Genomic DNA, 26,206 nt, shown 5'->3' on the forward strand with positions numbered 1-26,206 from the left:
CCAAAGAGCTTTGGACTTTATTACCCTAGCTTAAGCTCCAGCAGCCGTTATCAGCGCACAGTGCATTTCAAGGAATAATCCTACCAGGTACCCATTTACCTCACCTGGGTTGAGTGTGGCAAATGTAGATCAATGTATTTCCAAAGGACATTAGTGCCGCGGCGGGACTCGAACCACGGACCTTGTGATCGACAGTCCGATGACGTATCCACTCGACCACAACACCTCTACATAGTAAGTAAGTGGGCAGAGGGGCGTGGCCGGGGGTGACACACCTTGCCAGGGGACTTACCCTTGTACTTCCTCATGCTCTGTCCCCTCTTCTCAGCGAGAGCAAACTCTTGGACCATGGGGTCCCTCTTCATGAACTCCTCCTCGTTGAACTCGAGTGCCGAAGCGACCACGAGCAGAGCCATCAGAGCGATCAATACCTTGGACACCATTTTGATTCTGGTAAAATGATACAGATTTACATGCGTATATATATCTATCTCTCTAAGTGCAATATCGATTAGCTTTGGCAATCATGCTGTTCCACAACCCTCGGCCCCTAGCCTTCTCTATTAACACCACTCCCAGTTCTTTCACTCCTCTCCCTTCGAACAATTTAAAGCTGATCGGCGTTTGACAAATTTACGACTTCTTCCTCTCTTGCTACGTTCGCATCATAGCTTACTTTGTTAGGTAATGCGTGCAATGCGTGTAACATCTTTATTCTTTGGTAACTGCAATGTAAATGGCTGCCAACTATCATTCATAATTTTGTTCTCTCCTTTAATCGGAACCAGACAAGGAGAACAATGCTTAAAGGGCAGCACGTCCTTCTTTTGCTATCAGGAGAACGAAGCAAGCAGTTTGAGAACAGGTCGAGTGATGATCGGGCAAAACTAAAAGCCAGGCTTAGAATCACACGATCAAAATTCAGCAATTATGGTTAGCTTTGCTTTTCATAAATCTTTCAGGCTTATATTTTGCCACATGATTTAGAAATAGTAATTCTTGTATTTGCTCTTATTATACAAATAAAAATGTATGTGCCACAAATCTTGTTTTTTGACTCAGCAAAATCATTTTAACAAGAAAATATCAGTACAGCTTCCAAACTGTGATGAGTATTCTCTTCACGTTAGATAGTCCTTCGAATGTTTTCCATCAAATAAACATCAAAGACGTATTGGAATAAATACAAGTTTTTAAGTTGCGTCTATTGAGCTTATATTACAACAAATCGTATGTTTGGAGCCGGAAGGGCGATAGCTCGTAAACTTTAATACAGAGTTAATGCCCTAATGGCTATGAACATACGAAATTGTTTTTATAGACAGTGGTCTTCCTATACAAGTAGTTGCTGTTAGGACATCATTATACTCACGTGTTTTGAAAAAGATGTTGATATTATTTTGAATTGTGCGCTTTTCTCTATTTACAAAAGCTTTGTTGGAAAAGAATTTTGAAAGAAAAGATCAAAACAGAGACTTCTTCATATTTTGTTTTACCTACTGAATTATCGTTTACAGATAGAAGAAAATATTAGAAAACCATGTATATCTCTCCAGAAATGGAGGCAAATGTGACAATGATTATATTATTATTATGAGGAAATAAAGAAGACCAGAAATAGTTATTCAAATAAAATAAAAAATACTCACGAGTTTGTTGGATGGATGAGATGGTTATCTGAGATGAATGTTGCTGGTGATCAGAAGACTGGTGACATCTCCTTCAAGGAGCCAGCCTTTTATAGAACCTCTTCCCGTGGTAGCAATCTGATAAAGATATCATCATCATCATCATCATCATCATGATCCTCATCATGATCATAACCATAATCATCATCTTGATTATCGTCATAGCATCTCCGAGATTTCTTATAGAACGCGATTGAACAATAAAATCGGTTTATAATGGAGTGTGGAAGTAAGTTCTTACATAGATTGACATGATTTGATGTTCACGGAAGCGAAATAAAATGATGATGCGTCAAAAAAGTGAATTCGCCCTTGAAAAGTTAGAGATAAGGAAGATGATTAAAAGATTTAGATCATTAATTGTGTTTGTCACGTTATGACCAGGTCATGAATACTTTGACTTACCCCAGATTGTATGGATGAGCGACACAGATGACCTTTGTATAAATTGGATGTTTTGCGGAATAAGATCTGAACGAATTATAATCATGACAAACTGGGCAAAATATCATAATTAATGTAGTTTCTCATGGTGATCGATCAATCTAATCTTTTTTCTAATACCAAATTCGATTCAGTTATACCGAGTAAAGCTGGTTTAGCACAATAGGGAACATTTTTGTTACTCTACGGGATTACAAAAGAGGTTAAAAGAGCCTTCCTGACATAGCAACACTTGGCGTTTATTAAAAATAGATATATTGTTCCTGTATGGAGGGTAGAGGCTCTTTCTCCTTGTCATGAAGGACAAACCCTTTCAATATCCCAACAGGATAAGAGTAGGATAGGATTGTAGTGTGATTTCAAGAGAGGAAAACATCTTCAAGAAATGTCAAAACAATGCTGGGAAATTAAAATGAAGATAATATACCATTTTTAAATCAATAGGGAATGTATAAGGTTAAAATATTTAGGATTTTGGCACAAATGCAATCGTTTACCCCCACGCTGTCGGGGCCACCTTAGCTGTCTCTAAAAGTGTGGTGTAAAAATAATAATAATAATAATATTCCGCTTTTACGTAGCGCCTGATACATCTACGGTGTCTCTAAGTGCTATTGGTCGGGGGACATATTGCAAAATATTTAGAATATAAAATTGGTCATAGAATAGGATTATCGATTTAAATGACAATCATAATAATTTCACTTTCATCTTCATATAAAATAGAGGTAAAAGATCAATTAAATATGTGGCTGAAAATTAGTTGATTTATCATTATAATGCAGTATAAAAAACAAATGATTTTAAATTAATCATTCCAAAATACCTAATTATGAGTGAATCAAAGAACAGTGTTAGATTTACTTAGGACATGTGCATATTACTTAAATCACATGAAAGGAAAAAGAAGGAAAACAAAAAGTTGTTTTTTGTAGTGCGTTGACATGGAGTTGTCGCATTCTGCATACATATACATAGGAACTATTTGTATAACAGTGCCCCTAATTAGGTGATTAATATATTGTGCTTAGTCAAATGACAAGGTATCGCAGCCGACAAGCGAAGAGAGATATACTTTTCCATGTACGTAATTTTAATATTCATTCATTATCCCGATTATTATTATGTGTTTGTTCAATGGTGCGATATCTCTAATGATGCATGGCTTCCATGGATGGGTTGTCACGTGTGTTATTTATCTAAGCCTTTATATATGACGGAGTTTGTATGTCGTCAATGCAATTACTAATTATGCAAATTAGGAAAGTGAAAATGAAAGGGCAAGGATAGAGAGAGAGAGAGAGAGAGAGAGAGAGAGAGAGAGAGAGAGAGAGAATAGAAGAGCGATAGCTAGATAGAGAGAGAGAGAGAGAGAGAGAGAGAGAGAGAGAGAGAAAGAGAGAGAGAGAGAGAGAGATAAGAGAAAGAGCGGTAGGTTGCTATATAAATATAAGGTAGAGAGAGAGAGAGAGGGGGAGGGAGAGAGAGAAAGGAAGAAAGAGAGGGAGAGAGAGAGGGAGGGAGAGAGAGATAGGAAGAAAGAGAGGGAGAGAGAGAGAGAGAGAGAGAGGGAGAGAAAAAGGAAGAAAGAGAGAGAGAGAGAGAGAGAGAGAGAGAGAGAGAGATAACACATCTACCTCTGCATCAATCTTTCTTCTCTCTCTATAACTTGCATCATCTAGTCTTCTTCTCTCGTTCTTCACTCTGTCTAGATATCATACTTCTGTTTCATTCTAGTTCTATCCTTTTTCAGCTCTTCTTCTCCTTTATCTCTCACCTCCGTTTGTATCATCATTACTTTCACTACCGAATCCCTCTTTAATTTTGTTTTATATCTCCAATTTTCTCTGTATCTGTCCCTTTTCGCCCTGTTTAAAGGCTTACCTCTGTATTTAAAAACAAATCTTGTTCTCCGTATTTTCTCTTTGTAGTCTCCCCCACCCCTCCCTCTCTCTCTCCCCTCGGTAGTATATGAAGTACCATTGTATCATTTTCTTGTTCTGCCCGCCCCCCCCCTCCCACCCCCTCACATTCTCTTTTCCCTCTGTCTCTTTCCATGGAATAATACATACATTTACCCTATATCACTTTCATGTACTGTCTACCTTTCTCTCTCCCCCCCCCCCCCATTTGCTTCTATCTGTCTGATGAGATGCCTACATCTATACACCTGTATGAACACCTGCACATGTGCCTGTACACAATATGAATATGACAGACAAAGAAAGCGGACAAAATATACAGTTCCTCAGGTAGACAAAGGAACATCCCTTCACTGCTATTATGTAAAAAAAGGTGAATATGCATGTGACAACTGTTCTACACATGTTTCCATAATAGCAGTGAAGGGATGTTCCTTTGTCTACTTGAGGAACTGTATATTTTGTCCGCTTTCTTTGTCAGTCATGTTCATAGTGACATCTATCCCTGTATCAGTGTATCTCTCCCCCTACTCTCTTTCTCAATATCTCCATCTTTCGTCAGTCATGTCAATGCATCTCTTTATCTATATCTACCCTCTCTTTCTCTAAACTCCATTTTTCTTTTATCCCCTTCTCTCTATCCATCTTTCTGCAAACTTCATTCTTCTTTTATCCCCTTCTCTCTATCCATCTTTCTGCAAACTCTATTCTTCTTTTATCCCCTTCTCTCTCTCCATCTTTCTGTAAACTTCATTCTTCTTTTATCCCCTTCTCTCTATCCATCTTTCTGCAAACTCTATTCTTCTTTTATCCCCTTCTCTCTCTCCATCTTTCTGTAAACTTCATTCTTCTTTTATCCCCTTCTCTCTATCCATCTTTCTGCAAACTCTATTCTTCTTTTATCCCCTTCTCTCTCTCCATCTTTCCGTAAACTTCATTCTTCTTTTATCCCCTTCTCTCTCTCCACCTTTCTGTAAACTTCATTCTTCTATCCCCTTCTCTCTCTCCATCTTTCTCTGAAGTCCATTCTTCTTCGTCTCCTCTCTCTCTTGTTCTCTCTCCATCTTTCTCTATGGTCTATTTTCCTTCTCCCTCTTCTACTTCTTCTTATGCCCCCCTCTCTCTTTCTCTATCATATCCCTTCTCTTTCTTCCAGTGCAAGTACAGTCCTCCGGGTAGAGAACCTTAATAATTTTTACTTCCAGTGTGCAGTGCTATGAACTAGTGACCATCAACAACCCTTCTTCTCTGCGTCTCTCTCTCTCTCTCTCTCTCTGTCTATATCTCTCCTTTTCTCTCTCTCTGTGTCTATATCTCTCCTTTTCTCTCTCTCTCTCTCTGTCTATATCTCTCCTTTTCTCTCTCTCTGTCAATATCTCTCATTTCTCTCTCTGTCTATACCTCTTCTTCTCTCTCTCTCTCTCTCTCTGTCTATATCTCTCATTCTCTCTCTCTCTCTGTCTAAATCTCTCCTTCTCTCTGTGTCTATACCTCTTCTTCTCTCTCCTTCTCTCTCTCTAAATATATCTCTCATTCTCTCTCTCTGTCTATATCTCCCCTTCTCTCTCTCTCTCTCTCTCTCTCTCTGTCTCTCTCTCTGTCTACATCTCTCTCTCTCTCTCTCTCTCTCTCTCTCTCCTTCTCTCTCTCTCCTTCATGAATCCATTTATATGTATGTCAGACTACTCTCTTTCTCTGCTTCTACACAAGTCCCCATCTGATGTTCTCTTCCTCTGGTGTCCAATATCAACAAAAAAAGCAGATGATAATCATATCTAATTACATCTCATATAATATCTTTATTGTTGTAATTCTAATTAAGCAACTCACTTGAATAAAAACATGGACATGTGATTAACATGATCAGGAAAGAAAAACAGAAACTTATTGCCAATTTTTTTAGCAACAGTAGCTCTTCACATAGGCTAGAACATGGAGTATGGTGAATAATGTAATAAAGGATCTCTTACATAGAGTTGAGGGGCACTATGATGAGACATTGTAATAGAGATTCAATAGGAGCATCGGGTGAGTGGAACAAAAACTGTAAACAATATCTTGACATTTTGTGAAAGAGAGATGCAAAGTCTATTGATATTTAAAGTTATGTCCTTAGGGGCAAATGATGTAGAAATACTTTGACTCTCGATCCCATTTATCTCATTTTACATTATATATATCACGTTGCATTTACATTATTTACAGTCTTGAAGAACATGTCAATAAATGTCACCAAAAAAAAATTAACATGTCACTGAGACTGCATGGCGGGCAGAAGACCACATGCTTTCAATGAATGTGATCCATAACTTTAAAAAAAAAAACTTTGCACAAATGATCAACTGCATAACAACAATTTCATAATTACTTTAAACCTGTTCCTCTCAAACTAGTCCCATCAATTTTGTCCAAGCTTCTATACACATACATGTATATCCAAATACATCCAATAACTGGCCAGACCATCGCAACAGGATAATTGGGAATTTGTCATCTTCATGTATGTCCATGCAGCAAATCCATGACTGACAGAGTGTTAACGAAGAACATAATTTATGTTTTGACAAATGTTTGTTAGATGTAATCTTCTAGAACATCTGTCAGGATGGAGAAACTCAGTTGAGAGCCCTGTTTCATAAAACATGTTATCAACAACAAGTTCCAATAACTGTTATAACCTACTGAAATCATGGCATTTGATTGGCTGAGAGCAAATTTGTCATAGAAATTTAGCATTTGTAATTGTAACAAGTTTTATGAAACAGGGTCCAGAAGGGCATTGAATATGTGTAAAAGTACACGTTTATGGGTCAACGCACTTCCGGCTTTCAGCGTTCAAAATGAAAGGGTGGAGTGGCCTTTGAAGCTGTTGACTGGTTGCTTCTAGAGGGTCAAAGGTCATGGTTGACTCTATCCCTGCTTTCACTCTACTCCATGTCTGATAGGCTCTCAGTGTCATGAGTCTACTGAAGGTGGTGCGCCAGTAGTGACCTGGAGAGGGAGACAAACAAGGTATTTTACAATGACAGCAGATTACAGCTACATGCATGTATGTCTTACATAAAACATGTCGTGTCTACCCATTCTCTTCCGTAAGAGGCCATTTGTATGTCTGTGAAATGTGAGCAAAACAAATTTCCAATATTGGACAATAAATTAAAATTAAAATTTGAAATTAAAACAAAATACCCATACCGAACAAAACAGCAACTTTAGCAGGATTTATCATCCATTTAAGCAACCTGTAATTCATTCCCCCTCAAACAATACAAAATGAATTCTACTTCAGAATAATCTGTTTCAAAAGATAGATTGTAACATGATGACCATAACTCAATGTCAAAATATGACTTCTCCAACTTGATCATTTGTCCTTTGTTGTCTTTCAACAGGTATTTCCATGAAAGTGTTAAGTTTACAGAGATAATGAATAATCTATATCACTTACTGGTGTCTTAGCGCGATCTTGTATTAAATTCCAGGTATGGTAGTGGCACTGTGCACGAAACAAAAGAAAAATATTATAACATACATACTGTAGGTAGAAAACAAAAATGTATACATAGATAGAATTACTCTCTTCATAAAGTATTTTGCTTGCTACCGATGGGTAATGAAACATTAGATTTCCAACTTCATTTTTCCTTGTGAAAGTTCAGAGTTGTACATTTCTTCAGCAATTCAAACTTTGCACATTTTCATCTCCTTTTATCACAGCCAAACAAAACAAGTTGGATAGTGAAATTTAAAACACCAAAGATGAGTAAACCATCTCCCACGGGTGAGGAGAGGATTGCGGCCATGTTAAACACAGAGTAGTTGCACGCAAGCCATAGTTACAAATTAATATAGTTTTCTACAACAGGCTGCAATGCATAGACAATTACCAGCAAGGCTATCTTCAATAAAAAAAGACTTGTCTCTAAAGGGCTATTACAGAAACTCACTGACAGTATTTTGTTCTTCTTTATAAGCAATTTTGGAAATACAATTTGCATATGGGTAGATATGTCATTTAAATGTACGTAATTTGGAGACAAAAAATTAAAAACCCATCAAGACGACTGCTGGATACGTGTTCATGAAATTTATGTAATCATTATTCATTTATGCCCCAATGGTACATTCTATGATACATGGGGGGAAGTATTCTTTTCAAGAGGGTAAACAAAAGGTATTGATGAAGCACCTCCATCACTTTGGCAGTGATTAGTGTAAAATGTACGAAATGGGATGTCTCCAAGTGTAAAATATCTGTGGATAATTTTTTGGATCATTTGTACAAGTGCTGCCTCCAAAGTGACTTTCAGTTAACTCCATGAAATCATCTTGACAATCACAATATATTTGATTATCACAATCAAGGTATATTTTAATGGCAGATGAAGTGAATAAATGATCAGACTTACAGGGAAATCACCGGGAAGAGCTACACCCTGGAATCTGGTTAATTGGTTCTGAAAAAAGAAGAGAGAATCATGAAATGAAATAATCATAAACTAATAATAACATTGATCATGACTGCAATGATGCTAATGATGGCTGTGATGACGATATATTTCTCGTCTTTCCTTTGTTACCCACAATCAAAGGAGTTGATAAGCATTTTCAGAAGAACAAACAACATTGTAAGAGCATCAGTGATCTTCCTTATAAACCTCTTGCAGCAATAATTTAAAGGTAACAGTCCTTACCTACAAAAGTTAGAAATTAAAATTATGAAAAAATGTAGTTACAAGATTGCATCAATTATATCTGTTTACATAACCTGTTTCGGGTAGCTTTATCCTGTTACATTAGCATGTCAACGTGTGGATGTATTATTTTTGTTATTTTTAATCTGAGAGTCTTAAAATCAACTTACCCCTGACTTGAGATGATCATCTATTTGATGAACCTGGAATGAGAAAAGGAAAAGATCTATTGAAACCTATTCGCATTACTTTGATTTGTCCTAATCACACTTTTGCAATTCCTCCTACATTACATGTTTTTGTTTTGTTTTCATACTTTTTTACTTTACATATTGCTGTTGTTGTAAGGATCATACAAACACATCACTGAACTCTAAAATGAAATGTAATTTAATCCATAAACTTAATCACTGTCTTGTAATGGTTAAAGTTGTACTTTATTACAGCATCCATGGTGCTTACTAAAAACTGTAAAATGAGGAGGTGCATCTAAGAAATAGTATGATAAGCGACAGTCCTGTCAAAAACATGAATATAAACCAAATGTAACACTTTTCAACTGATAGAATAGATGATGGCCCAGGAGTAGTTCAAACATCTTTAGCTGCATGCAAGATTCAAACATGCATCAGAATCTAGTCCAGTTCATACAAAGGGTTACTCACTGCACAATCAAAATGAACTTACACATGTGAAGGAATATCTGTGTGGAACCATGAAGCCTGAGTTGGCAACGAGAGGTCCTGGACTAGTGTCAATGAACTGGCCTAATCTAAAGAGGACTAAACGATCTGTGTCCATTGAGTTCAGCTCGGCAACCTTGTACCTGGTGGTAATGATATATATACAAGTTATGAACTTCCATTTAACGGTTAATGAGGATTAATGCCTTACCAAAGGGCACTAGCGCATCGCCTTGGTTTCGAACCTGGGTCACCGGATTATGAGACCACTGCTCTACCGACTGAGCTACCGCGCTTCCTCTATCGCGCCTCCATTCAATGTCTGTATACACTATTATTGAAAGCGGTGACTTATAAATTGTTTACAAAATACAATTTTGGTAATGTCAATGAACGAAACAAATTGAAAATATTAACATGCCTCTGTCTTACAAACATGAAAAATGGTACAAGTAAAGATTTTTTGAAATCTTGAAAATTCAGAGTTTCATACCTTATCATTGACTTTTCATACAATCAGTTACACAGAATATAGTTGGACAACTTGAGTAGATTTATAATTTCAAGCAAATTCAAGTTTTATAAAATGTTACGAGAGTACTGCAAGTAAAATAATCTCACCCATTTTTATATAGTGCCTTCACATTTGCATTTACTCATCAAAGCACTTTCTAGTGCATTATTACCATAGATTCATATAAAAATTCAAACCTTACTGCATACATTACAATACAATCTGAAATTAACTCACTCGTTATCTTTGAAGATCTCCATGGCGACACTTGGTCTGACCTCTATCCTTTCAAAGGGAAGTTTCTTCTCTGCTAACTCATAGGATAACCTACTCAGACTGGTGAGCTCTTCTTGGGATGGTTCCCATTGGAAAGGTAGATTAACATCATAGGCAAAGCACCCCTGAGAAACTAGTACAGTCAAAGGAAAAAAGAGGTAAATCATTTCATGCCTACTCAGACTGGTGAGCTCTTCTTGGGATGGTTCCCACTCGAAAGGTAGACTGATATCATAGGCAAAGCACCCCTGAGAAACTAGTACAGTCAAAGGAAAAGAGAGGTAATCATTTCTTGCGACTGTGTCCACTGGAAAGGTAGACTGATATCATACGCAAAGCACCCCTGAGAAACTAGTACAGTCAAAATGAGAAGTAATCATTTTCTAAAAAACTTTCCCTTTGGAAATGTAGATTAATATAAAAGTACCTGCTTACTTGTGGTTTAGAGTCCGGATATTTATTCACTAGACCACAACACCTCTACTCTAGCCATGCATTGCTAGCTCACTTTTTGTCACTTGAAAATGTTGGGGCCTTCAGCAACTCACAAACATTTCAAAATTAAATCCCTCATGAGAATAAAAGCTTAAAGACTACATCCAAAAAACATACCATTCCAAGACAAAACTGAATAGAATTAAAAAAATGTAAATACCGGGAATATCTGCTGCCCTCACAGGTTGGATATAGACATCTGTTTTGAATGCACTCTGTAAGATAGCACCAGCCATTAAAGAACATGATCGCCAGAAAGCCTGAAAATAAAGAACAACAACAAACATGTTTGGAGTTTAACACTTGGTTAAAAAAAAGTATTATTTCTTGTGCCCACAGTTCAAGGACTGTGTTATATGATGACATTTTCTTACAGCTATAGTTTTATATCCTTTTATTCCTATTATTTTGATCTATAATGTTATTTCAATGTAGTGCATCTTTCCTAAATACTCAATACCTTGTTTGCCTTTTTATAATAATAGTGATGATACCATTAATAATAGTGGGTTCTTGTATAGCGCTCGTGTCTGTCAGACTTGACACTCCTGGTGCTCCACAATTATCACACAGGCTTTAGCATTACGATGACTTAATTCCTGCCAGGTACCCCTTTACCTGAAATGTGCCTAGCAAGGTAAACGTAGATAAATATCTTGCTAAAGGACATTAGTGCTACAGCGGGACTCAAACTGTGAAGTGTGAACCGTGTGATCCATAGTCCGGTGATGTATCGACTACACCACTACACCTCCATGCATGGACTTGCTGAAGAAAGTGTTTCTTTGTGAGCCCATCCTAATGATTTGTAATAACAATTGTAAAGCTTACTCTGGCTTCACTCAATACAGACTTTACTTGTTGTCTGATCAAACTAAAAAATGGAAAAAAGGGAAAAATAGTCATAATTTGAATCAGTGTTGGCAGTCTCTGACCTTATTAGCTTCTGTGGGTTCATCGTCCTTCATAGTGATTAGTCTTAATTCACAGTCCTCTGTCAGTGGTTGGAGCATGTGCCAAGGTTGTCCATTCACCAGGGCTATTGCAGATCGCTTCATGTAGGTCTCGTTGAAATCTGCACAAAGTCAAAGAGGGAGATATTCCACACGGTTCATGGGATCAAAAGACAATCGTCATCATCATCATCATCATCATCATCGTGATCAAGGAAAGGTTTACCCTATAATCCTTGGTCACATCTTCAGGGTTGCTTATGTTCTACAGTCTCCGATTTTGCACATGTGCAGGGTAGAGACGGTTTTGATAATAGAGGCCTACACTGGGAGGTCCCATATTAATAAAAACCCTGTTTGAAATAAACTAGTATCTTCTGGTAAGGGCCTACCTATAAGCTAAAATAAATTGTGTGAGTGTGTGCTTTATTTCACATTTAGAATGGTAAAAAACAAACAACACAAAATGAAAGAGCAACAATCACTTACAAGTTTGAGACCAATTCAGTATATTATGAAATTCTTCAAATGAAGATTAGGCATCTTCTTTGTTATTGAAAGTGAATCGAAAAAGAATATTAGCTGAATGATGTGCGAAATTGTAGATCCTGCAGTAATTGGGCTTTTAATAGATTGTTGTCCATGTCAATGAGATTAAATTGAAGATTTCTTGCTTCTATGACATAAAGTTAGAGAAAAAAAGGTTCAAAGGAAAACAGTGACTATGAACTTTTGAACCTATTGCCAATTTAAGACCTGCAATTATTATTTTCCTTTAAATAATTCCTGAAATTCAGTCATTTAATCATTCAACAACAAAAGTAGAATCAGTGTTTTCTGCTCTTTCTTTTCATGCACCTTTTATATTATTTATGAGATTAATGCAGTTGCAGTTTCTCCACCCTCTCTCTCTCTCTCTCTCTTTCTCTCACTTTCTCTCTCTCTCTCTTTCTCTCTTCCGTTTTCTCTCTCTCTTTCCCATTTCTTTTCTGTTTCATCCATCCTTAAAACTTTTTATCAATGAATAATAGTTTGATTGTAATGTTACCATGTTCTACATTATGCATTTTATCAATTGTCACCATTATTGTAAATTTATGCAATTCGGCAATTGGATTGAATTGAATAAAAATGAACAAAAAAAGTTGCTTAGCCAGACCACACAATATCTTGATCATCCCAAATAAGTGAAGGAACTTACGCATCGCTACATGGTATGGTGTGGAGAGATCCTTGTTCATGGCCAATTTGCAATCATTAGACTGACCAACATGATGGACAGTGATCTTCTCGATTCTCTTGACCATGTCAAGCTGACGACGCTTCTCCTGGTCAAACAATTCATTCTGTTTGTGAGTGACAGCTGCAGTGGTCAGTGGTTGTTCACTTGTGGACAAACCTGAATGGATGGAAAGATGGAGAGATATCAGAATACAGTGTTCATACAAAGTTGAATTGAGTCATGAATGCATAGTGATAGTTTAAGTATGCTGCAACAGGCGCGGATCCAGGATTTCTTAGGGGAGGGGGCCCAACTTTTTTTTTTTTTTTGCTCCCGAAAATTTGAAAATCGCGCTGGCCGAAAAGTCGCTCAGTGGGGGGGGGGGGGGGGGGGGGAGTAGTGAGGACATTTTTTATTTTTTGATCCTCAATTTTTTTTTTTCAATTTGCACCCCCCCCCCCCTTGAGCGCCAGGGGGGGGGGGGCCCAACCCCAAAAAAAGGTAAAAATCACGTGATTTTACATGATTTTTTTCTCAAGGGGGGGGGGGCCCGGGCCCCCCGGGCCCCCCCCCTGGATCCGCCACTGTGCTGCAAGATATGGTATGATAATCTATTTTTAATATCATTGAATCTGTCACATCTGTGGTAAAATGCTGAAACAGAAATTGTTAGAAAAGCTTTGAATGGGTGTCTTACTCATTACTCATTAGCATTAACCATGCATTGCTGGTGTGGTCTTAATCTTTTCTCTCTCTCTATTTATAATTGTTGTTCTTTCTTTCTCATTCCATTGAAATCATGTTCATCATGGATTTGTTTAAACTCATTATTATTCATATGATCTCTCTTTTTAGTGTTCCCTATGTCTTTAAACATGTTAAAAACCTTAGGCTTTAGATTTTGTTTTTAAATGATAGATTTATTTGATAGACCGACCAGTCTTTTTCTATTTTTCCAATTCTATGTGTTGTACTATCAAATACTAGTTTCAATATTCAATAAATTACCATAAATAAATTATGGAAAAAAGTATCAGAGGCAAGAGCTAAGACTAAGAGCGAAGTTGAAGAGAGGCAGAGACTCTCATCATTTTGATTCGAGACGATTTTGACTTCTAAAAATTAAACTTTTTTAAAAGATTAAATTTGACAATTGTCTTAATTTCTTAAAAAAACAAATCCTCAAAGTCCAATTTTGTATCTTATTTTATTGTATTCATTAATTAGGCGTAAATACTTAGTTCTGAATGATAAACGCTAAGGCTGTGCATAACCGTGTAATGAGGTACTCAAGTACACTCCCAGGCTTACAGGCAAATACTCAAATATTTGGATGCCATGTGTTTTTTTTAAATTTGTTTGATTTGTTTGATTTTTTTTTTGTTGCCACCACCAGACTACGGGAGAAGTATCGCAAGTCCATCTCCGAAAACTCAAACAATTTTACTTGGAGTTGCAGTTGAAGGCAGCGATTTAATAGTAAACAATGTTGTTTTTAAAACCAAAGATGACAGAATAATCCATTTTCCTCTAGACTAAGTACAAACAGAAATCCAGACATTTGGTCCCAGTTTCTGAGTGGTGAGTTGACAGTGATTGAGCTGGGAAACATTTTTACCCGCGGTACCTTGCCGGCGCTACCTCCCGGGCACGGGTAAGTGTCGGCCTAGGCCTGGAGACAGTGCCAGGGCCAGGCGATGGCAAAAATTTTTTTTTTTAAAAATGGCGGTAGAGTATTCTAATACGAGAAATTTTACAGTGCGAGTACTCGAGTAGACTCTAGATCTATTCGACTACTCGTGGCGTCGCTGCCTTAATAAACGCCTTAACTTCCTTAAGACAAGTAGGGTCTAGACTACCAAAACAACAACAAAAATCACACTCAACACTGCACTGAACTAAACATATTGCATTCAGGAGAAGAAGAGGAATAAAAAGTGGTGGCTTGTTAATTTGAATACTGATGGCTGGCAACTAAACAGGAACAGACGTTAAATTGAAAAAGCGATCGGAGGCATTCAAGTTCAAACTCCCCATTGTCGTTGCATTATAGGCCTACAACATGAATTTTAACGTGTGGGACTATTCTGAAGAGTAGCTGTGATATATATCATGACTTATTTGCAGCTTCCTCAATGAATTTGACGACTCTTATGATTTTTGTCTTTTTTGTTAATACTTACGTCTGCTAAGTAAAGAAATCAACTCTTTATATCCTCTCAAATGCCGCATTTTGACTGCTAATTCTCACTTTTTCGTAAGTTGAAGTCACTCAAGAGCACGTTTGAACTTTGACCTCTTTCTACCAGTCTGAATTTCTCTCGTCCAACTCGTACTCGTACTTGCAATCAGTAGTGTGACTCGTTCGCGTAGCTCCGAATATTTGTTACCACTCTTCCTTCTAACACAATGCCCAATCCATAGCAACGCCCTGTAAATAGAGTGTAAGCTACGTGCTATACTAGGCCTGCGCATGTATTGTTGACAATGAATATAGCGCACATACGTAATAATTGACATCGAAAACTAACTGGCAGGAGTAAAATATTTTGACGAAAAGACAGATCGTGAAAAAGTTGTCAGATATGGTGAGTGAACAATCATACATTTCCAGTCACATATATGATAATCGTACTATCTGACTATTGTTATTTCCATAATAATCTTACAATGTGATTTTGATGGTGATTTTGATGGTGATGTTTGATGTTGTTTTGTGTTGTTTTTGTTCAGTTCGTCTTGACTGAGCTGAGCCTAAGCTAAGGCATGATTATGCGGTTGCCGTGCCTGTGCACTGTGCTGCTGCAGCTGTCGCTAGCTGCGTGTGCCTTGTGGTGTGTGATGATGATGATGAAGATTCTTCCTGAAAAGTTGAACGTTGATGAAGCAATTAAGAATTCACCTTTAAAAAAAAGGAAACAGGCCCAGGTGTAGACCTAGGTTAGGTCTAGACAGAAATAACCGTCTGGTATGCATGGGGAATTCTAAATTAATAAAAGTAATAAAACTGACATTTGTCAACCTTCCCCCAGGGCCAGGCCCGAAGAGGCGGTCAGTTGGAATTGATTGCAAAATTCGCAACTAAAATTCAGTAGGGGCGCTGGTGGGAGAATGAAGATCGTCCGCATAAACTGTAGGATATCCTCGTTAATGGAGACAAATCGTGTCCTAAAAATAAGCAACGTCTGCATTTTTTGCTGACGTTTTTTTTCATCATGTCACTGGTTGCTGAACCTCGCGCTGGCGATGCGAAAAACAGATTCCGTGTAAGAAAATAACCTTTTACTTTTATGGGTTGTCCGTCTTCTCAAGGATCTATCACTCATATCGTGAAAGTTTCTGTACAAAGTCGATGTAAAAATTTAAAATGCATCAAGAAAATCATGGCATTGCCAATGCGCGGATCGGAAATACGAAACATCTGCAAAAATGCAGACGATCCTTATTTTTGCGGACGCGTGTGTCCGCATTTACGAAGACGATCCTCGTTTATGCGGACGATCCTTATACTGGCACAAATGGTGGATATTTTTCGGCCAGAGAGACATTTTGACAAGCCTGTTGTTTAAAATTAAAACACTGCTGTGCCAAGACTAAGAAAGTACCAGTAAGATATAGTTTGGGCAGTTGTTTTTTACTTTATGAAAATGCCATCCATTTTTGTCGCCATCCTTCCCTACCTGTAGCTTCTTTCTTTAACTTTTGTTTTGATTAATTTTTCTCAGCCTCACAGCGTGATAAGTGACTCTTCAACCAGCTCTGCCTCACGGCGAGCGAAGACCCGACAGTACTACACCGTCAGTAAGACATCTCAAGTAGACGAATCCTTGTTTGGATCGAACAACAAGAATGGCAGCAACAAGAACACACAACCTACAGAGAACACGGAGCCAAGGAGAGCCTCCGGAGGACGAAATAAGAAGAAGCAGAAGGAAGAAGTTCAAGTCATCACTAAAGATCTGATTCGTAAACTTGTGTAAGTCCTCTGATCAATCAATGTGTTTTCAACAGGAACTGGTGAATAAGAGCAATGCAAGGTTCATTTGTCCCTGGATAATTGGTAGTTATAATATTAGTGTTTTGGCTAACATAAACCATCATCATCATCGTCATCATCATCATCATCATCATCATCATCACCATCATCATCATCTGGTACAGGGAGAAGGTGTTGGCCTGTAATTCCTGGTCACTGCTTCTGGGTTTAGCCTATTGGAATTTTTACTGAGTCTATCAAATCATTACAGGAAAGTGACATAGCAACAAGCAAGTTGATTCAGTATTCGCTAACATTTAAGAAGAAGAAATCAGAAGATTCATGGTACTAAAATTTCCTTTGAGTTTGTTCATTTTGGACACTCAGTCTTCTTTTGATCTCCTGGCTTTATTCTATTTACTAAAATGAAAGTTATTATCCTCATTATATTATCATTATTCTTATTCTTTTATTTCAACTGTTGTTTTGTTTTCTCACCATACAGAGTTGCTCAAGAGGACCCATCAGGCCAGTCTGTGGTGTTACCGTTTGATGAATACCGTCGGATCATGGGCGCTGCTAGAACCATGTCACATGAAGAAAAGGTCGCTGACTTCAAGAGACGACAAGCAGACAAACAGAAACAACAGGTTAGACATTAGACTTCAATTCTACACCAACCTTTTCTGTGCTTTTTGTGGTTAAAGCGTCCATATTTTTATTTGCATCCAATTTAAAGGGCAAATGAAAACCTGCTTTTCTTTATCCAATTTTTACTGGTTGGTGAACTTTGAAGTACATGTAGGATAGCAGCTGACCAAGTAAATGTACTACTAGAGTAACTAGACCAATTTACATATCTCTGAAATGTGTCGTCTTGTAACATTATAGTTGTGTGTTTTTTTCCCGATGATAGGATGCTAGTAATGAAATCAAGCTTCACATGCAAGCCTTAGACAGAAAGAGACAGAAGAATGAGAAGTTGACAGATCTAGAAGAAGAAGCCAAAGTGTGTCATATCTTGTAACATTATATTTTTGTGTTTTTCCTTGATGACAGGATGCTAGTAATGAAATCAAGCTTCACATGCAAGCTTTAGACAGAAAGAGACAGAAGAACGAGAAGCTGACTGATCTAGAAGAAGAAGCTAAAGAGCAGGGTGAATACCTGTTAGCTAAAGCCAGGGAACAGCAAGAAGAACAGGAAGATGAAATCAAACACTTGAATGAGGTAGGTCGAGCGTCTAACTTCATTTAAATTGTTTTCATATTATTACTTTATTATTTTTATATATATTTAAAAATATAAACAAACAAAATATTATTATTGAAATATTTCAGCACCTCACGGGCAGCTTGACTAAAGCTAGGGTGGTAATATTTGTTAAAATCAGTTATAATAACACAGACATATATATAAAGTGCATTTATAATGCACTGAAGAGTCTATTTATTCATTTCACAGTGTACCAGTAATAGCACTTGAATGTTACTATCTGTTATCACCAAAATGCCCTCCTCGTGCACATGGTAAAAAGTAGTGCACATACACGTGATACATTTCAACGATTCTCATTGGCTACATTCTGAACCCATTTTATAATATTGAATGTCTCATGAAAGACTATATACATACATGATTGTATTGCAGCTAATGCTGAATGCTAAATGCCATGCCATCAGAGATGCTTAAATCTCTTGGCATTGACTCAATTGTATTGAATGCCCCATGAAAGACTATATATATATGATATAATGCAATATCCTAATGATTGTATTGCAGCTGATGCTAAACGCTAAATGCCATGCCATCAGAGATGCTCAAATCTTAGAGAAAGGCATCATCAAGGAAGAGACGACAGACGAAGAGAAGAGACTGGATGCAATGATGGAGGTTGAACGACAGAGGGCGCTGCTTCTACAAGAAGAGATCGAGGAACAGAGAAAGGTCGAGAGATATGAGTGAGTCATTTCTTTTATGCAATATGCAGTAATGCAGGGCTCTACATTAACTTTTAGAAGGGGGTCTGGATTTATCTTTTTAAAGTCTCTGTGTATGAGTCTTACGTCAAAACTTATAAATTTTGGGGTCTGGGCTTAGATTTATGGCGCCCTTGTGGCCAGGGGGCACCTGTTCAATTTCACTGATGTCGAGACCTGAGTAATGCATACATGTAAATTATAATAATAATAATAATAATAATATTAATAGTGAACATTTATAATGCGCCATGTCTATCAATAATGACACTCCAGGTGCATAACATGTGAACTCCAGTTCACATAAATAGGTTTACCTTCAAATGGATGATAGGCTTTTGCTATTCTTTCACAAAGATTTATAATAAGTTTTACCATACAGTGTATATATATTTTCTCCATTTGTTTTTGTCATTTCGTAAACCTTTTGTAATTCAGCTAATGGCTGTGTGTTGAAATAAAAATAAAACTTTCAATTCGTTCATTCATTCTTTTTTTATCAGGGGTAAATCGATGATCCTGACTCAGATTTCCCAGAGGGAGGAAGAGCGATTGTTACAACAGGAGAAGAAAGACCAAGAAGCTCAACAGATGCTCAAATATCTGGGAAAATTACAGGTGGAAGATTTGAAGGTAAGTCATGTTATTATCATAAATCATTATCATCATTGGCATCACCATCATCAGCATCATCTCCATCATCTTCATCATCATCATCATCATTATCATCATGAGGATCAACAAGATTATCCTCTTTTTCCCCAATTATTGTCATAATCATCAGTGGCATCACCATTGTAATCGTCATCACCATCACCATTATCTTCATCACCATGATCATTGTGGAAGTCATCATGAGAGAGTACCAAATATTCAGACCCTTTTAGGGTTAAGACAAAGCATGAGATCGAAGTTAAAGTCCCACTGCACTTGCGCCCTCTATATAGCAAACAATGCCTAATCGGTGACAATTGGTCCCCCATGGTCCCCTTTTCCTTTGTTAATTGAGAGCTGATTTGATGAGATAAACACCTATCATTGACCATGCAGGGAGGTCTAATCCCTCCTGGCCAAACTAGTGCAGACAGGCTTTAAGGTTCAGTTATTGATCACCACCTTCATCGTACATCATGCATTGTACTTACTTACTGCCCATTATGCCTCCTGGCACGTAGGGCAGCAATAAAAGTCTTCCACTCCTTCTGATCCTGGGCCAGTCTTTGGATTGTATCCTATGTGTGGTTCAGGTCTTTGATCTCCCCTTCCACAGTTCTTGGCCGAGTGTTTTTCGGACATCCCCTCTTTCTTTTGCCTTCTGGTGTCCATTGGAGGGCTGTTCGTGTATTTTTTATGTTCTTTCTAATCACATGTCCGATCCATCTTCACCTTCATCTCATGATGATGTTATCGTGCATTGTGATTCTAATGCTCATTTCCCATCTTATCTCCATGACCTTGACTTTGACCGCAGGACCTTGACAGGAAGCGTCAGATCCAGCTGGAGGCCCAGAAGGAGATCGCTCGGTCCAACGAGGAGTCTGAGGAGCTGAAGAAAAAGAAGCAGGAGCAGGAGAAGCTAGCTGACCTCAAGGTCAATGAGTACACCAAGCAGAAGGCTGAGAGGGAGGCAGCGTTTGAGGCTGAGCAGGAGAGGATCAGGATTGAGAAGGAGAAAGAGATCGCCAGACTTAGAGCTATGCAGGTAAACATGGATGCTAGAGTCATGTCTTATCATAGTTGTTATAGTTAGCATTTTAGTACAGTCAAACCTGTAGGAATGAGCAATTTGGCTGATGAAAGTTCAAGAGTGCGGGAAAAACAACAACACCAACAACAATACACAAACCTACCAAATGTTACTGTGACAAAATCGCAACACAAAATTCCCTAACAGCTCTTCTGGGGGGTAGTTTCATAAAGCTGTTCGTTAAGTTGTGCATGACTTTACAAAAGACTTGAATATGAAGTGCCAGATAGGATGCCCAAAGTTTTTCCTGATGTTTTAACAAAGTGTGACTATATTTCCAATAGCCTCAATTAAATTATGGCAAAAAATATACTTTGCATCAAAAATCATTGTTATAATAAGAATGTTAATCTACATCTGCACAGTTCAACTTTAGTTGATGCAGTTAAAAACTATTGAGCATTCCATTCGGCTGTTCATATTTAAGTCATTCGTAAAGTCATGCATAACTTTACGAACAGCATTGAACAGATATTCATATGTTATCTTTTGAGTATAAACAAATAGTTCTAACCTATAATGAATATTGATCTTCTCAGGAGCGTGCTAAGGACTACCAGGCTGAGAAGGATGCCCTGAGAGCCAAGCGTAACCAGGAGCAGAGGGAGCGGGAGTGGAGACAGAAGGAGAAGGAGGAGGTGATCATCAAGGCGGAGACAGAGTTCATGCTCAAGGAGGCTAGAGAAGTCCAGGTCCAGAACAAGGAACACTTCCTTGCAGTCCAGGCCCAGAGGGAGAGGGCCGAGTTTGAGAGGGTACTCAGGTAAGGTTTCAGTTGTCATTAGAAAATTATTTTTTTATTGATTGATTTATTAATCCATTCATACATTCATATATTTATTATAAACTTATTAAAGCCCAGCTGCACTATGTATAGCATCCTTGCACCATCTATACAGCCAACGACGCCTAAGCGGTTCCTGTTGATCCCCCATGATGCCCTTTTTCTTATTTGATCACCTCTCGATTAACATAAGAAAAAGGGCATCATGGGGGATCAACGGGAACCGCTTAGGCGTCGTTGGCTGTTTAGATGGTGCAAGGATGCTATACATAGTGCAGCTGGGCTTTAATAAGTTTATAATAAATATATGAATGTATGTAAAGAGGCGGAGATTGTTCTATGTTTCGTTTTTGTTTATTTTATTTCATTTTCAAACAAAAATCACAAAAATATAAATATAAACATTAACAATTTTGATGCAAATACACATATGAAATTTTTCTTCTGGAGTTTCATTGATTTCTTTGTCTATTTAACCCAGGTGATGAAAGTGGGTACCTGGCAGGAATTATTTCTTTGATATGCTAGAGCGCCATAACGGCAGCACAGCTAACGCCGGGTAATAATCTCCAAGTTTGGAAGCACTTAATAAGTGATTGTAATAAGCGCTATACAAAAACTGAGTATTATCAGGTGGGCTGTATCTAATACAGACCACCTTATATTTTTGTTAAAATCGCCTTTATTTATTTATTTATTTATTTTTCTTATTTCGACCCACTTTTTGTTAGCAAGATAACTTAGAAAAAGCTTAATCAAATAACTTGAAATTTGGCACAAATATGTATAGGCATATGGAGAAAACACAGTAAGGTTTTCAACCTTGACCTTGACTGATGACGTCATCTAGGCGCCATTTTGTGAAATTTTCTGAAAATCAACTCATGATCATATCTTCATAACCAAAGGTTATTTCTCATTCATATTTATCATGATCAAGGTCAATATCAGTCCAGTCAATTTCAGGTCAAAAAATGCGCGCGTGCGCGTACATCCGCGCGTCAGTGCGCGCGCAAAATTTTTTAATGCTCAAAATCGTCTCAAATTTATTTTGCATACGTTTCAGGTCATTTTAAGCATTTTATAAAAAATCGCGCGTACGAGCATGCGCGTGCGTTTTCGCGCGTAACACCATTACAAAACATAGAATCGCCATTTTTTTTTCTTTCATGATATTTCTCATATTTTTTCAAGGAATTTGATACCATGTTTATCTCTTTATGACCATTATTAACAAGATGAGCGTAAATTCAAGATAAATGTCAGTGCGCGCGAGCTCTTTTAATACATAGCATATATGGGCAAAAACATGCCTATACAAAATCCGTTATAGCTCTTTGGAATGCACCGGGATCCTCAATTTTTTTTTCATATTTAGATAGAGTATGAGTCGGAAATATGATTCCATGTCTCATTCGGCCATTAAGTGTATCGTGACATCATCACAATGGCCTTGGAACTCAAAATACGAATTTGCATATTATGACGTCAGCATATTTATGTAAAATTTATTGTATCTCTGTAAATATTGATCAATTTTCTTCAAAATTTCGATATGTTGTAGCTAAGACAATTCTCTACAAGCGCAGTAATAACCATTTTTCATTTTGATGACGTCATCATAGTGAAAATTTTGATTAAAGGCCTCATGTAAAAAACTTCATAATTTGCGTGTTATGCCTATAGAAGGTGAATTTAGTTCACGTTATGAATCTACATGATATTGTCTTTTAAGAATTTGTAAGCAGTATGTCGCTTATTTTTGCTCTATTTTGTCTCAAATGTTAGTTGACCAGCCCACCTATACTTGTTCCAAACAAGTATTATATGTCTAGTTACTATTATTATTTCTTTGTCTATTAACAGAGCACAGCAAGAAGCCATGAACAAGGACAGGGCAGAAGAAGAAGAAACCAAGTACAACCGTCTCACTCATGCTGATGACGTCCGCAAACAGATCCGCGAGAAGGAGCAGATCCGTGTGTCGGATAGAAACGCTTTCTTTGAAGAAGGAGTGAAGATTAACGACGAAGCACGAGACAGGAGAGCTAAGCTAGATGCCATCAAAAAGAAGAAACTTGGTGAATTAAGGTGAGATTTTTACTAATTGGGTCTAACTCTATCTTCTTGCTCTCTCCGTATGTCTGTCTGTCTCTTTCTCTGTATGTATGTCTGTTTGTCTCTCTCTGTATGTCTGTCTCTCTCTATCTCTCTCTCTCTCTCTCAGTGTCTGTCTCTGCCTCTTACTCTCTCTCTCTCTATCTTTTGGACTCTGTTTCTCTTCCTCTCGTGGACTCTATCTCCTTCTCTTACCGTCTCTGCTTTAAATGTATCAACATCTATCGAGTTGTAGGTTATGATTTATGATATCAAGGTAGTTTGTTCTTTTAGAGTTCATTATATAATTGACCCTGTGACTATAAAGCCCTACTTGGAGCCAGTTGTTCAATGAGTTGTCTAGATATTTATAGATATTTATAATGTCCTAGGTTCAAATCCTTTTTTGAATGTTATCCTTGGTTCCACTATTTGCTAGTCCTGATGCATGTTTCTTACTCACTGTTTACTCATGATTATCGCAATTTAAACAATAATTCATCAAATATTTGTGAATAAGGATGAATTAATTCAATTGTTTGAATGTAACAAATCCTTTCTTTCTTTTGTTTTACAGAGATGCTGGTGTCCCTGATAAGTACTGTGCCGAGGTGGAAAGGAAGACAATGGCAGTCAAGCACTGAAAACACCCCTAAAATCATAATGGATTGGTCCAAACATCTGTATTATTCCACACTGATGAAACCTTCCATAGTCAGAATTTAGGGTCCTAGTTCATCACGATCTCAAGATAATTCCGTCCAGGATCTATTCATTTGTGAAACTACAACACCAGTACCATAAGACTCATGATATACCACAATTAGATATGGTCCATTGTGCTTGTTCATTTATATTACACAAGTTGCAGAGGTACTATTTCTAGCAAAATTCACATTTCAAAGCTTTTGTGCAGATTGTCATCAAAGTAAATGTTGCTATTTGCTTAAAGAATGTTAATATATTTCTATTGTAGGTAAACTTTCATAGAGCTGTATGTACCACATGCATGGTATGTAGTTTTCACAAATTATATGAGCTTTTAATGACATAGTGACGTGGTTTCAAACAAATAAATGGTACAGTGGTGTGCACATTTGGCTTTGGTTTGAGTAATTCCTTTTTGAGTAGACTTTTATGACTTTGGAATGTATAGCAGAAAACATATGAATGAAATACTGTATCGTCTTTTTATCTATTTTGTTGTGTAATAATGTAAGTGAGCTATTTTGTAGAATAGAGCATTTGTATTGAATTATTTATCACTTCTTCTTACACAAGTATTCAATTCTGTAATTCTTTGGTTTTCCACGAGAAGGTTGCTACTGCCATTGATAATACTTAGGTCTTACTGCCACTTTGCAAGCAGCCAGTGATATGTACCTCATAGCAGAGAACTGAAAAGAGACAATTGTGTACCGACAGAATCCTTCTCATTGTCTCTTAGACAATACAATATAGACAACATGATCATTGTGGTACATGGTGTTTGCAATGTAAGTATACAGGTTTGAATGGTCATCTTTATTGAAATTCTATCGTTGTTTGTAATTACTGTATGCTGTATCAAAAGAAATTGTATTTCTGACTATTTCAGAAATTGCGTCTTATTTGTTACATTTATATTAAAGCTATTGATAACCAGGACCATGTGTAATAAAACTTATTATCAATAAAATGTTACAATGATTGTTATAAGCTACTGAAATCTTGGCATTTGTCTGGCTGAGAGCATATTTGTCAGAAATGTAGCATTTGTTATTGATGACAAGTTTTATAAAACATGGCCGTGGATTCCTGGACCTTGACTTATAACGATTGGTGATTGATGTGAATTATGAAGATGTTCTGGAGTAGCGGTTCATTCACTCGACTTTCACTCCTAGGGTGGAGGCTTTGGCAAGGCATTAATCCACATGTGCCACCCTCCACCCAGGTGTGGATGGATCTCTGGCAATGGCAGGGGTACTAATACAGATTGCAGGGCCCTCTGGAAGAACAGCAATGTTCCCGATGAGGCTTCCCTGGGTAAACAAACATATTTTTGTATTGATTGCAAGTCCTCCAATCAATTGTATATTTACATATTTCTATCTCCATTGTTATTTTGTAATTTAGTTGAATCAATTGCAACAGTACTGCTTTCAAGACAGGACACTGATCATTCAAATTTAATTTTTCAAAGATAATAACTAAATGATTTTTGCTTCTGTGGAAAGACACACTCAAAAGCTTTGGGTTGTTTTCACACAGGCTTTCTAATATGTATTTTCTTTGAGGGCCAATTTATACATAAGCAGATAGCTGTGCTGCTACTAACTCTAAGGTTTGCCTGTAATCTGTAAATATTGTACATAAATAAAGTATTGTGATGTTTATTACTTTAAGGAAGGTATGATTTGATACCATATGTATAGATTTCAGTGTTGGACTGTGTAAGTATTTTTAATTGTATACATTGCTAAAAAATAATTATTCCTTCAATGTAACGCATTATAAAAACATTTGTATTTGAAATGTCTGTGTTGTAAAAAAAATAATAAAGACACGATTGAAAAAAAAGATCAAATCTTTTTACTTATTGAGTGTTTTGCTTTATAAACAGAACTTTTTATATATGAATCAAACAATCTCACATATTATTACCCAAGATGGGATAGCATCTTATACAGACAATAGGTCAAATTGGTATGTATGGTATTTCTATGTATAACAGTGTACAAAAAATAGGA

The 26,206-nt window shown here is 37.2% G+C and overlaps 2 protein-coding genes across 3 annotated transcripts; one reads left to right on the top strand and one right to left on the bottom strand.

Annotated features, from left to right (window-relative positions):
• Positions 1–5,833: 5,833 nt before the first annotated feature.
• LOC579188 (39S ribosomal protein L39, mitochondrial) lies at positions 5,834–15,295 on the bottom strand. Of its 2 annotated transcripts, XM_011663164.2 has the most exons (11): positions 15,075–15,295; positions 12,871–13,068; positions 11,652–11,791; positions 10,877–10,976; positions 10,396–10,477; positions 10,183–10,272; positions 9,436–9,574; positions 8,919–8,951; positions 8,464–8,511; positions 7,503–7,550; positions 5,834–7,045 (listed from the first exon to the last, which is right to left on the bottom strand). In XM_011663164.2, the coding sequence occupies exons 1-11, from the start codon at positions 15,121–15,123 to the stop codon at positions 7,010–7,012; spliced, it is 963 nt and encodes a 320-aa protein (XP_011661466.2). In that variant the 5' UTR covers positions 15,124–15,295; the 3' UTR covers positions 5,834–7,009. The 2 variants fall into 2 exon arrangements, with proteins under 2 accessions (XP_011661466.2, XP_030834285.1); XM_030978425.1 differs by lacking the exon at positions 10,396–10,477 and having other exon boundaries at positions 10,183–10,354.
• Positions 15,296–15,346: 51 nt separating this feature from the next.
• Positions 15,347–25,448, top strand: LOC591735 (cilia- and flagella-associated protein 45). The gene is made up of 10 exons (XM_030978424.1): positions 15,347–15,479; positions 16,617–16,867; positions 17,373–17,517; positions 17,927–18,097; positions 18,650–18,828; positions 19,350–19,479; positions 20,318–20,548; positions 21,133–21,356; positions 23,244–23,468; positions 24,052–25,448. The coding sequence occupies exons 1-10, from the start codon at positions 15,477–15,479 to the stop codon at positions 24,116–24,118; spliced, it is 1,626 nt and encodes a 541-aa protein (XP_030834284.1). The 5' UTR covers positions 15,347–15,476; the 3' UTR covers positions 24,119–25,448.
• The last annotated feature ends 758 nt before the right edge of the window (positions 25,449–26,206 follow it).

This window comes from Strongylocentrotus purpuratus, unplaced genomic scaffold (genome assembly GCF_000002235.5).
Source record: "Strongylocentrotus purpuratus isolate Spur 01 unplaced genomic scaffold, Spur_5.0 spur5_scaffold_1, whole genome shotgun sequence".
NCBI lineage: Eukaryota > Metazoa > Echinodermata > Echinoidea > Camarodonta > Strongylocentrotidae > Strongylocentrotus > Strongylocentrotus purpuratus.